Source organism: Oncorhynchus kisutch, linkage group LG5 (genome assembly GCF_002021735.2).
Source record: "Oncorhynchus kisutch isolate 150728-3 linkage group LG5, Okis_V2, whole genome shotgun sequence".
Taxonomy (NCBI): domain Eukaryota; kingdom Metazoa; phylum Chordata; class Actinopteri; order Salmoniformes; family Salmonidae; genus Oncorhynchus; species Oncorhynchus kisutch.
This window is the reverse complement of record NC_034178.2, coordinates 36,527,044-36,539,975: the sequence shown is the minus strand read 5'-3', so window position 1 is coordinate 36,539,975 and position 12,932 is coordinate 36,527,044. Positions and strand designations below refer to the sequence as shown.

At 43.0% G+C, this 12,932-nt stretch overlaps 1 protein-coding gene across 3 annotated transcripts in view; it reads left to right on the top strand.

Annotated features, from left to right (window-relative positions):
- Window positions 1-563: 563 nt before the first annotated feature.
- LOC109891000 (store-operated calcium entry regulator STIMATE) overlaps window positions 564-12,932 on the top strand; it is a 30,153-nt gene continuing 17,784 nt past the window's right edge. Inside the window, exons 1-18 of one of the 3 annotated variants that reach the window (XM_020483232.2) lie at window positions 564-666; window positions 1,009-1,073; window positions 3,245-3,302; window positions 3,397-3,491; window positions 3,592-3,835; window positions 3,987-4,075; window positions 4,195-4,441; window positions 9,822-9,919; window positions 10,021-10,122; window positions 10,517-10,679; window positions 10,788-10,870; window positions 10,996-11,122; window positions 11,276-11,389; window positions 11,547-11,589; window positions 11,718-11,785; window positions 11,890-12,029; window positions 12,427-12,536; window positions 12,665-12,840. In XM_020483232.2, the coding sequence (XP_020338821.1) occupies window positions 3,278-3,302; window positions 3,397-3,491; window positions 3,592-3,835; window positions 3,987-4,075; window positions 4,195-4,441; window positions 9,822-9,919; window positions 10,021-10,122; window positions 10,517-10,679; window positions 10,788-10,870; window positions 10,996-11,122; window positions 11,276-11,389; window positions 11,547-11,589; window positions 11,718-11,785; window positions 11,890-12,029; window positions 12,427-12,536; window positions 12,665-12,840 (1,924 nt within the window). In that variant the 5' untranslated portion in view covers window positions 564-666; window positions 1,009-1,073; window positions 3,245-3,277. Of the gene's footprint in view, window positions 667-1,008; window positions 1,074-3,244; window positions 3,303-3,396; window positions 3,492-3,591; window positions 3,836-3,986; window positions 4,076-4,194; window positions 4,442-9,821; window positions 9,920-10,020; window positions 10,123-10,516; window positions 10,680-10,787; window positions 10,871-10,977; window positions 11,123-11,275; window positions 11,390-11,546; window positions 11,590-11,717; window positions 11,786-11,889; window positions 12,030-12,426; window positions 12,537-12,664; window positions 12,841-12,932 lie in introns of all 3 variants that reach the window. The other 2 variants (XM_020483230.2, XM_020483231.2) reach the window with 2 other exon arrangements.

The window sequence follows — 12,932 nt, the reverse complement described above, 5'->3', positions numbered from 1 at the left end:
TAACAAACGGGTCTCTTTATAACGATTTTCACATCTAGAACATATTGGGTTCGCCATGAAAGCATATTTCTAAAAAAACTCTACACCCAAACATTTCATAAACACCTTATCACCGCCCAGCCCCCCCAAAAAAAGCTGGGGGCGGGGGGGATAATTAATGTGCCGAACAATGGAGCAAAATTAAGCAACATCGAGTTATTTTATGCTGTTTCAGTCAAAAGTCGATATCACCTTGACAGTTTTGTGGAGAAAGAAATGCCATTCAACGAAAGTGGCTCGATTATATAGGCCAATGCAATCCATATTCTAGTTCAACGATTAACAAAGTGTTGAATCCATAAGGGAATTTGCCAAACGTAGGCTAAAGGTTCTTTCTCAATCAACGTTAAAGAAGATTAACATTGTTAAACAACGTTAAAGAAAACATTGTTTTCTGTTTCTTTGCATCTGTTAATTCTGGTTTTTGGATATTAGATTTTTATTGTGTTTGAAGGTGGAAGTCATATTTTTATTCTCAACGCCGACAATATCAGCTACTCTGGTTTAGAACGTAGATATAGGCGGCAGAACATGCGCAGTGGCAGTTTGTGCCATATTGGAATGAGGTCGTGAACGACTAGGCGGAAAGAGACGGCATCTAAAACCGACTTGAAAAACTATTTACTGGTAAGAATCAGATTTTGTGACCAAATACTCACATACAATATTTTGTTTATTAAGATCTTAATATGATATAATGTAATTTGGTGCTGTCTGCATCTTTTTTCCCGTCTCTGAAAAAGATGACTCTGGCTCGGTCGAGTGCAAGCGCCGGTATTGCTTAGTATAGCCTATCGCTCAAGCCATGACGTTTCAGTAACTTGACTTGGTCACAGGCGTTTTTAGCATGTGCGGAATCAGCCGCATTCTACTGCGGTGCCGTTGGCTTCTGAACTGACCTATATGGCATAAACACAGAGAGGCTATGAAATACATGTTCTTTATTGCATTCGGTGTTCTTCTCTTTAGTGCACGTTCCAGTGTGAAAGTTGGATCATCGGCGCTCGTGCGTTCAAATTAATATCCATATTGCGGTAAGTAACCTTCTATCGGAATTCCCACAAATGTTGTTAATGTACTTAATCCATTTATTTAGTTGGATATCGCTCCTATATAATAACGGTTGCACAAGCTTGATGGACGTCTGCGGATGTATTTTATTTTACAAATAGCCTTGCCATTTTTATTTTTTATTTTGTTTTAAATAAATTGTAGTTGATGGAATATGCCTAACAGATCAGGCCTAAATTATGCTATACACATTGATATTTCCACGTAGGCTACTCTAAGCACTAAACTGCCCATTTCTCTCCAGGTCCAACTTCCCAGTTATGCAACTTGAGTGATCGCGGCAACATTTTTTTCAAATGACCTGCGGCATTAAACTGCAACATTGTTTCAATTGATGTGCATCTATAGGCTAAAATGCTACATTGTTTCTTCCACTTGCCAATGAAATAGCAATGCGAAGTGGGTTTTTTTTCGCAAAACTTTTATATTTACGTCTGCCATTGGTAATTAAGTTGGAGCTATTTATGGTCAGGCTCTCCTATGGCCATTTACACGAAAATCCAGTTCAAAGAACAGTTTCAACACTGCAACAACACTGAGACAACAACAACAGTGGGACAACAACACTGCCCTCTGACGTGCAAGGGGCTCACGAACACCCCACTAACATTAGGCCCCTACTTGACATTGGCAACATGCAACCCTGAAATAATACAATCTCTCAAAGAAGAAGTAGCCTATGTGAAAGCAAATTGCTGACAGAAAGGATTCATAAACAAATAGGCTACTATTATTGTAATTGTGTTACACTTGATGAAAATACTCCCAACAGTCTAACTTTATTCTTGACATAAACCCTTGTCATCAAGACTTCACTTTCATTTAAAGTACATTTCTCAAACCCTTGTGTGTTCAATCAATGCATTTATTTTGCTTGCATTTCCTGCCCAGTGATCACCCAGTGACTAAGAGGACTTGATTCAGTCAGCTGCATGTTAAAAATATGTTTGTTTTTGTGTATGCATTCTAGTTTCTCTTTCAGGGCGAGTCAGTGTATTTCTGCTGGGTCTATCTTTTGGTGGAGAGAGTCAGATTGGCAGGGAGCCTGGTGGTGTGTGTGGATACTGGGCAGGCCTCTTTCAAACCATAGGGGAAGTTGTTAGTCATCCTGTTCACTTTGGTGATGAACTGAGAGTTTGTTTAACTGAATTAGCTGTGAATTCCCAGAAATATCAGCATAATAATATTTTATCAACCCCTCATCCTTCCCTTCTCAGCTTCATTCTAACTTGTCTATATCATATTACAATAAACTTGCTGACATTTTCAATCTTTATCAACAACTGTTAGAATACTTTTTTTTGTGATCATCGGGTATATTAGAATACACCTCAACAGTGAGGCTTGGCTGTGTGCAAATGGCTAAATGGCTCTGCTGCTCTTTTTATCCTCCCTAGTGTGAGACGTCAGTATGATCTCCAGCACAATGAGGCCCTTTACACTGTCTGTGTGTGTCAGAAAATTCAGTCGGGCTTGGTTGGATAGCTCTGTGTGTGTACTCTGAGGGCGGCAGGGTCGTTGGTGAAAGGATGGGCTGATCCTGGGTCGCGGTGTCCGTGCGGTGGTCAGAAGGACCCTGTCTGATGGCTGTCTCTAATTTAATAGAGACATCAGACTTGACAAAGACGGGCCTGACAGCCCTGCTGAATGGAGCAGCAGTGACCGAGCAGCTATCTTCTACATCCTATACACAAACCTCTCAGCTATTGTCATTTCCAATGCTCTCTCATGCCCGGTATATAAATGCCATTTCTCTTTTGTGTTCAATTCTTTAATCTGCTTTGTTGTCACAGACTGGCTATAAGCCTACAGCTCAACTTTGGTTCAAAGTTATCATGTCTTTAAGAGGCCTCACTCATGCTTTTAGAAACTTAGCTAGAAGGCTCATTTGTATTTTCAAAACCCTTACCTAAATGTTCTCAGTTTCACTTCTCTCACACACACTAACTAAACTTTGTTTATGCTTTTGTTTGGCAATTCACATCAAATTTCACAAAAATAAATGTAATCACTGGACAAATTACCTCTCTTTCACCAGCTGTACCACTTTTACCAACCACCTACTATTCTCACTTGCTCTCCTGATTTTGGCTGTCAAACACAAATAATAATCCAGCTCTCCTTTCTTCCCCAGAGCTTCTAGACTTGGCCTGTGGGAGGAGCTAACATGAGTCACGAGTCACTGGAGTCTGGTGAGTAATTACATGGACCTCCAGCTTTGTTACTGGTGACGAGGTCTTTCTAACGTAACAAAGTGAACTGAACTGGTGTATGTGTGTGTTGCAGATGAGGACTCGAGTCAGCACGTGTCTGACTTTAACTGGGATGAATATCTGGAGGAAAACGGGACCTTGTCTGTGCCCCACCATGCCTTCAAACACGTAAGTACTGAGACCGCTCACAATCCTCTCATAACCACACACAATACTCACACACTCTTGATCCCAAATCCACCTTGTAAGATATTTCAACATCCCCCAGGTGGACCAGGGCTTGCAGACAGGGCTGACTCCAGGTATGAAGCTGGAGGTGTGTGTGCGTTCAGAGCCTGACCAACCCTACTGGGTGGCCACCATCATCACCACCTGTGGCCAGCTGCTCCTCCTGCGCTACGAGGGTTACCACGATGACCGCCGCGCTGACTTCTGGTGTGACATCATGACGGCGGACCTCCACCCCCTGGGCTGGAGCCGGCAGCAGGGCAAGCCCATGAGACCCTCCGAGGGTAAGAGAACTAGGGCTGGGGAGGAAACTCAGTTGGACGGGTGTTGTTTTACACGGGTTATTACAGTCAAATCTAAAATGTTGTTTTCTAAAAACATTTCTGAGGTTTCTTTCCATATTCTGTAATCGTGCCTCTCCATCGCCCTCCTCAGGTGTGCGAGAGAAGCAGCCAGACTGGGAGGGCATCCTGGAGAAAGCCCTGGCTGAGAAGTGCAGTGCACCTGCCAACCTGCTGGAAGGGGTAAGGGGGTGCTCAGTTATAAACTAGAACAACTGGGAATGTATGACAGATAGGCAAGGGTTTTGAACTCCGTGTGTGTGTGTGTGTGTGTGTGTGTGTGTGTGTGTGTGTGGCCTCAGCGTCGTAAGGACCCAGTGGACCTGATGTCTCCAGGCTGCAGTGTGGAGCTCCAGGACAGTTTTGACCCTGGGGTGGCGTGGGGCGCTGAGGTGGAGGAGAATGTGGGTGGCAGGCTGAGACTACGCCTAGCAGGCACAGAGGGGCTCCCTGAAACACACTCCACCCTCTGGCTCTACTACCTGCACCCCCGCCTTCACCCACATGGCTGGGCCAAGGAGCATGGCTGCACCCTCAGGCCTCCTTTAGGTAAGCTGATCCTCTTTTCAAAAATACCTGGGGTAAATTCAGTTTGAACCTTTTCACGTGTGTTCCACAAATCTCTAACGGTCGCCCCAACGTTTCTTTTATATGTGTGATGTCAGAATGGACTCACTGTTCCAAAATGGGATTGTTACACAACAGGACAGTGAACCCACACTGTCCTCAAACCAAGGCACACTGCCTGCTATTTATCTATAGGCTATGTTTTAACTTATCAATTTCAAGTTATTTTCAAACAAGTTTTATTTTCTATCAACAGTTTGAATTGAGGTGTGTTCCGCCTCCTTGTTAATTCACATAAGAAGTAGCCCATTTCACTGTTGTGGACCATTTTATATTTGAGGCTTTATTGAGCTGGACAAACTTCTCTCTTCGAGGAGATCCCAAACACTTCCCAAGTGTTTCCCCAGATCAAATATGCAGACATTTGCATATCTCTAGTCAGAACACAAACTTTTTTCCCCTGGCATATTATCCAGCTGGCGCCCACATTGCCTTAATATTAGTTTTCCTTACTAATAAAAACTTTGGACGTGTGTGTTCCTATCAAAGTAAGTGACTTATTACGTTATCATTATAGTTTCTTTATTGTGATGTCATTTCTACTGTAGCACACCGTACATACAGTTGGAAGTTTACATAGTCGTGACAAAGTTTTGGGAATGACACAAATATTAATTTTCACAAAGTCTGCTGCCTCAGTTTGTATGATGCCAATTTGCATATACTCCAGAATGTTATGATCACATGAATTGAAATTAATTGAAAAGTCCCTCTTTACCATGCAAATGAACTGAATCCCCAAAAACATTTCTACTGCATTTCAGCCCTGCCACAAATGGACCAGCTGACATCATGTCAGTGATTCTCTCGTTAACACAGGTATGAGTGTTGACGAGGACCAGGCTGGAGATCACTCTGTCATGCTGATTGAGTTTGAATAACAGACTGGAAGCTTCAAAGGAGGGTGGTGCTTGGAATCATTGTTATTCCTCTTTCAACCATGGTTACCATGAGGTAACCAGAGGCAGGTGGACAAACAATAAAACATGTGCCGTCATCATTGCTTTGCACAAAAAGGGCTTCACAGGCAAGGATATTGCTGCCAGTAAGATTGTCTGACAAAATATCTAAAGACACTGAAGCAGCAAACTTTGTGAAAATTAATAATTGTGTCATTCTCAAAACTTTTGGCCACGACTGTACACCTTAGCCAAATGCATTTAAACTAAGTTTTTCACAATTCCTGACATTTAATCCTAGTAAAAATTCCCTTTCTTAGGTCAGTAAGGATCACCACTTTATTTTAAGAATGTGAAATGTCAGAATAATAGTAAAGAGTGATTTATTTCATCACATTCCCAGTGGGTCAGAAGATGATATACTCAATTAGTATTTGGTAGCATTGCCTTTAAATTGTTTAACTTGGGTCAAATGTTTTGGGTAGCCTTCCACAAACCACTAAGTTGGGTGAATTTTGGCCCATTCCTCCTGACAGAGCTGGTGTAACTGAGTCAGGTTTGTAGGCCTCCTTGCTCGTACACGCTTTTTCAGTTCTGCCCACAACTTTTCTATGGGATTGAGGTCAGGACTTTGATGGCCACTCCAATACATTGACTTTGTTGTCCTTAAGCCATTTTGCCACGTATGCTTGGGGTCTTTGTCCATTTGGAAGACCCATTTGCGACCAAGCTTTAACTTCCTGACTGATATTTTGAGATGTTGCTTCAATATATCCACAGAATTTTCCTACCTCATGATGCCATCTATTTTGTGAAGTGCACCAGTCCCTCCTTCAGCAAAGCACCCCCACAACATGATGCTGCCACCCCTGTGCTTCACGGTTGGGATGGTGTTCTTCAGCTCACAAACCTCCCCCTTTTTGCTCCAAACATAACGATAGTCATTATGGGCATATTTTTGTTTCATCAGACCAGAGGACATTTCTCCAAAAAGTACGATCTTTGTCCCCATGTGCAGTTGCAAACCGTAGTCTGGCTTTATGGCGGTTTTTGAGAAGTGGCTTCTTCCTTGCTGAGCGGCCTTTCAGGTCATGTCGATATAGGACTCGTTTTACTGTTGATATAGATACTTTTGTACCTGTTTCCTCCAGTATCTACACAAGGTCCTTTTCTGTTGTTCTGGGATTGATTTGCACTTTTTGCAAAGTATCTCTTGGAGACAGAACATGTCTCCTTTCTGAGCGGTATAATGGCTGCGTGGTCCCTTGTTGTTTATACTTGCATATTTTTGTTTGTACAGATGAGCGTGGTACCTTCAGACATTTGGAAATTGCTTCCAAGGATGAACCAGACTTGTGGAGGTCTCCAATTCTTTTTCTGAGGCCTTGGCTGATTTCTTTTTGATTCAAATTATGTCAATTAGCCTATCAGAAGCTTCTAAAGCCATGACATCATTTTCTGGAAATTTCCAAGCTGTTTAAAGGCACAGTCAACTTAGTGTATGTCAACTTCTAATCACTGGAATTGTGATACAGTGAAACATAAGTTAAGTAAATCTGTCTGTTAACAATTGTCGGAAAAAGTACTTGTGTCATGCACAAAGTAGATGTCCTAACCGACTTGCCAAAATTATAGTTTGTTAACAAGAAATTTGTGGAGTGGTTGAAAAACGAGTTTTAATGACTCCATCCTAAGTGTATGCAAACTTCCGACTTCAACTGTATGTATGGAGCATCATATATTTACTGTTTTATTCACATTTTCAAGTACTTTTGACAAATCATGCATTCCGATTCTTGCATAGATTATAATGGACACATACACTATATTTATAAAATCATATGGACACCCCTTCAAGTAAGTGTATTTGGCTATTGCAAACACACCCGTTGCTGACAGGTGTACCAAATCGAGCATATAGCCATGCAATCTCCATACACAAACATTGGCAGTAGAATGACCTTCCTAAAGAGCTCATTGACATTCAACATGGCACCGTCATAAGATACCACCTTTCTAACAAATCACTTCATTAAATTGTTGCCCCGGTCAACTGTAAGTCCTGTTATTGTGAAGTGGAAACATCTAGGAGCAACAACAGCAGAGAACGGGACCACTGAGTGCTGAACCGCGTAGTGCGAAAAAAATTGTCTGTCGTTCGTCGGGAGCTTCATTAAATGGGTTTCCGTGGCCAAGCAGCCTCACACAAGCCTAAGCTCACCTTGCGTAATGCCAAGTGTTGGCTGGAGTGGTGTTAAGCTCATAGCCATTGGCGTCTGGAGCAGTGGAAACGCATTCTCTGGAGTGATGAATCATACTTCACCATCTGTCAGTCCGATGGATGAATCTGGGTTTGGCAGATGCCGAGAACGCTACCTGCCCTAATGCATAGTGCCAACTGTAAAATGTGGTGGAGGAGGAATAATGGTCTGGGGCTATTTTTCGTGGTTTGGGCTAGGCCCCTTAGTTCCAGTGAAGGGAAGTCTTAATGCTACAGCATACAATGACATTCTAGACGATTCTGTGTTTCCAACTTTGTGGCAACAGTTTGAGGAAGGCCATTTCTTGTTTCAGAATGACAATGCGAGGTCCATACAGAAATGGTTTATTGAGATGATAGGTGTGGAAGAACTTGACTGGCTGCACAGGGCCCTGACCTCAACCCCATCGAACACCTTTGGGATGAATTGGAACGCCGACTGCGAGCCAAGCCTAATTGCCTAACATCTGTGTTCGACCTCACTAATGCTCTTGTGGCTGAATGGAAGCAATGTTCCAACATCTAGTGGAAAGCCTTCCCAGAAGAGTAGAGGCTGCAAAGGGGGGACCAATTCCATATTAATGCCCATGATTTTGGAATGAGATGTTCGATGAGCAGGTGTCCGCTTACTTTTGGTCATGTAGTGTATGGCGTGTAAAATACTTTTTGGAAAGTTGTACTGATTATGATTAGTGAATTCCAGCTATGTGTGGTGCCATGTGTGTTGACATCCTATAAAGCTTTCTGGTTGTCACGTAAATATCTGAGGTAACGTAAATATCCCAACCAACTCAATGCACCATAGTACACATGTCAATCAGGAGCTCTCGTTGGGCAGACCCAGCAGTTGTCTTTTATATATGACTATACACAGACAAGTTATATTTACAAGATTTAGCATAATTAATTCATCATTACCGTTTTGTTTCATTCATGTGACCAACCAATACTGTTTCATAACATGGGACAGACCAATACCTCACAAGGCTTCTCTCTAAACTGAGACCTTAACTGAGATATCTTTAGTTCGTTCTCAAAACAACATCTGGGCGTACTGCCAAATTGCAGCTACTGATAAATGAGGATTTGTACAGTCAGCCACTTGCATGAACACAGAAATTGGCTTATCGAACAGCACATGAATAGAACACAGAAATGAGTTATAAGAAAAGCACAAACATTAAAATTCCCATTACACATCCTAAAATGGTTTTTAACTCAATCTGGCAACCCTGTTTAGCTTTCACACTATGATTAGGCTAGGCAGGAGGCTTTTATTTGGTGGTGGTGATCTGTGAGTTGATAACATTTTATTTGCTATGTGATTTGTCAAACACTGTAAATGACTTGTCATGTCATGTACTCCGGTTCTTTTATACGCTGTAACAAGTACATCGAAGATTTGTAATATGCTGAAAAGTGGCCAAACAAAGTTCATGTTTTTTAGACAATGGACGCAGCCATCTTTGACTTTGACTTCATTTATTTGTGTCTTATAGTGAATGTCATTCTGGGATTAGGGAGTTTTCACTTGTCAAGCATAAACAAACATGGCTGCCATCATAAAGAATTTACCTGCTGTTATCTTAGCTGACGTGCATGTCTTTTCTAAACAATATTACATTTCTCCCTTGTGCTCACCAGAGATGTGGTACATTGCAAACAAGTCTAGCAGTTAGGTTGCTAACTTATGTAAAATAAAATTAAAATTCTCAGCACAACCTATTATTTAGACTGGTTTATGGAATGAGTTTGGCTGTGGATGTGTTCCGTGTGATGCTTGGATGACGAAGTTTGCGTTTTATCTTTTACAATAAAAGGTGAAATTGAGGAATAAAGTTGTGAATACCTTTTTTTATTTCCTATCAGTACATAACAACATTGTTTTTCAGACAGCAATGCTGTTTAGACATGTTGGTTGCATCCTGCGTTCTGTTGCTACTTGCTATTTGTGATGGTAAGCTGCAGGGACCACTCAACAATGATCACAAATATGTGATCTTATGCATCAAAGGGCTAAGATGCAAACACAATTTATGAATAAATCGGAGGTTGCGGTTTTTACTGTTTTAACGTGATAATTTGTGTGTGTGTGTGTGTGTGTGTGTGTGTGTGTGTGTGTGTGCGTGCTTGCTTGTTTCAGCCCTGGTCGCCCTGCACACAGAAGAGAAGTGGGAGGAGGTCAGACAGAGGATGATTGATCAGCCTCATGATGAAGCCCTCTCTGAGGAGTTCTATAAGGTGATGGCACTACCAAGCATTATTTACTAACGTTACAAGGGTCTGCAATATTAATATAATAAGCCATCACTGTGTGGTGTGTGTGTGTGTGCGTGCATCAGGACCGGCCTGTCATCGCTGCCCACTGCTTCACTGAGGGGATGAAACTGGAGGCCGTTGACCCTGCATCCCCATTCTGCATCAGTCCTGCCACCGTTACCAAGGTAACAACCTCTTTACTGTCCCCCTCTCACCTCAGGCTCCTGGATTTGTCTGAATGCGTCCTTCCCAGGCCAAAATGAATGACTGGGTTGGATGATGGCAGTACAGTAATGAAGGTACTCCACCCAACAGTTTCCACCATATCGTTGCTGCCTATTCAGTCCACTCAGATCAGTGTTCACCTCAGGGCTAGGAGAGTAAAGATGAATCCTGACATAGTACCCATGTAAACTCTGGGAGTCTATCCACTCCATGCGGAAGTGGGTAGTCAGTGAGATACAGTATGGTTGTGTATGAGGCTAGCTTTGGGTGTGATATGGTCATGGAGGAAGGGTAGGGTAACTACTGCATAGAGCCAACATGAGTATGATGTCATAACCTACCTCTTCTCTTCAGGTGTTCAGTGACCAGTACTTCCTGGTAAAGATGGATAATCTCTGTGGTGATGATTTGGTGACAGAAGGCCGTGGGAAGTCCTTCCTGTGTCACAGGGACAGTCCTGGGATCTTTCCCGCCCAGTGGAGCCTGAAGAACGGTCTCCCGCTCAGCCCCCCTCCAGGTGAGGAAACACTAGTAACATTTACAGAACTACTTTTAAAACTGTGCTCAACTTTTTTTCTTAAACATTAAGCTAATTGTATTGTGTTCTCTCTCTCCGGTTGTGTAGGGTACCAGGGGCAGGACTTTGACTGGGCAGACTACCTGAAACAGAGTGAGGCCGAGGCAGCACCACAACACTGTTTCCCCACAGTGAGTCATGCGCTGTCTGACAAACGGCCTCATAGAACAATGCATGTTATAACATGAGTGTATAGCATGGATGAACAGGGGCAATGAATAATCTCTCTCTCCTGAAGTCTCTCTGTCTGTCTCAGGAACAGTCCGATCACAGCTTTAAAGAGGCCATGAAACTGGAAGCGGTCAACCCACTCTCACCTGAGCACATTCATGTGGCATCAGTAATCAAGGTTAAAGGGCAACATATCTGGCTTGGCCTGGAAGGTGAGAACCCGTAGCTACGCCTCATATTTGGGCCCTGCGTTTTTAAAGCTTAGTTTGAGACCATTTAAGTGTGAGCTTGTTCACAATGGTGGTATTGATATTAGATCATTAATAAGTTGTGTGATTAAATCATTTGTGTCCCTGTGTGTCCAGGGCTGAAACAGGCTATGCCAGAGCTTATAGCTCATGTGGACTCGTTGGACATCTTTCCTGTCAGCTGGTGTGAGACCAACGGTTACCCTTTGCTGTACCCCATCAAGCCCGAAGGTGGGCATCCCAAAATAGGATCCCTCTGTTCCTCTCTCTAATCTGAAGGGGTGCCATGCCACAATATGCATGGAATTGTTAATATTGCAGTCACAATATTTGACAGTACTGTGTATAGTTTCAGTAGTTTTCATGTTGATTATACATTGTCTTACAGTTGAGAAGCAGAGGAGGATTGCTGTGGTGCAGCCTGAGAAACAGTAAGTAGGCCTATGGGAAAGGAAGGACTCTTATCATTGGCTGTTCATTGGCTGTTTGTCCACTTTTGATTGGTTAATATTCCAGTCCCGTGCACTTTGACCACTAACCTGTATCTTTGTCCCTAAAGCCGAGCTCCACCCAAATCCGCAACACCTGATGCACTCAAGCAGCAGATGACCAGCCAATCAGAGACTGGTGAGTGTTCTCTTTCTCATCTAGACATCCCAGACAAATACATTAGGATTGTTTCTGAGGTGAGGCACAGCTATTACATTGTGTGTGTGATGTTTTTTGTACAGGACAGGGGAACGGGAAGTACTGCTGTCCTAAGATCTACTTCAACCACCGCTGCTTTTCTGGCCCCTACCTGAACAAGGGCCGCATCGCTGAGCTGCCCCAGTGTGTCGGCCCTGGCAACTGTGTACTGGTGCTCAAAGAGGTGAGGAGCACCCGAGTGGGATCGGAAAACCATACTACACAATATTATAACTATATTACAATATACTCAAAAGTAAACTACTCAATTCTTCTAGAAACCGGTTAGTAATAGAGCACAATTGTACTATCCAGGGTAGCCTAGTGGTTAGAGCGTTGGACTAGTAACCGAAAGGTTGCAAGTTCAAATCCCCGAGCTGACAAGGTACAAATCTGTCGTTCTGCCCCTGAACAGGCAGTTAACCCACTGTTCCTAGGCCGTCATTGAAAATAAGAATTTGTTCTTAACTGACTTGCCTAGTAAAATAAAGGTAAAATAAAAATAAAAATCCCTGAAGATCACTTCCCACTTTGAATAGTATCCATGCTAATCCGTTCACGTCTCCCTGTGTCCTGTCCAGGTGTTGACTCTGCTGATCAACTCTGCCTATAAGCCCAGCCGGGTGCTCAGGGAGCTGCAGCTGGACCAGGAGAACCGCTGGCACGGCCATGGAGAGACGCTCAAAGCCAAGTGAGGAACGCATTCTCTATCATTACGTTTGTAACTTTTGTGCTTGAGTTGATTTTATTAAAGTGTGTACTGGACCTGGCTAAGCAGTCCTAGCGTTGCAAACCTGAGGATCTATTTTTGGCCGGCAGGTACAAGGGAAAGAGTTACCGGGCTACGGTGGATATAGTGCGTACAGCAGACTGCGTGGCTGAGTTTTGTAGAAAGACCTGCATGAAGCTGGAGTGTTGCCCAAACCTGTTTGGACCTCGCATGGTTCTGGAGCGCTGCTCAGAGAACTGTTCTGTGCTCACCAAGACCAAATACAGTACGTGTCACCGGTGTTTGACTTGAACTGTAATAGGTGCCGGTACTCATTTTGGGTGCTTTTACTGTTTATATTTAGATGCAGGGACTCCA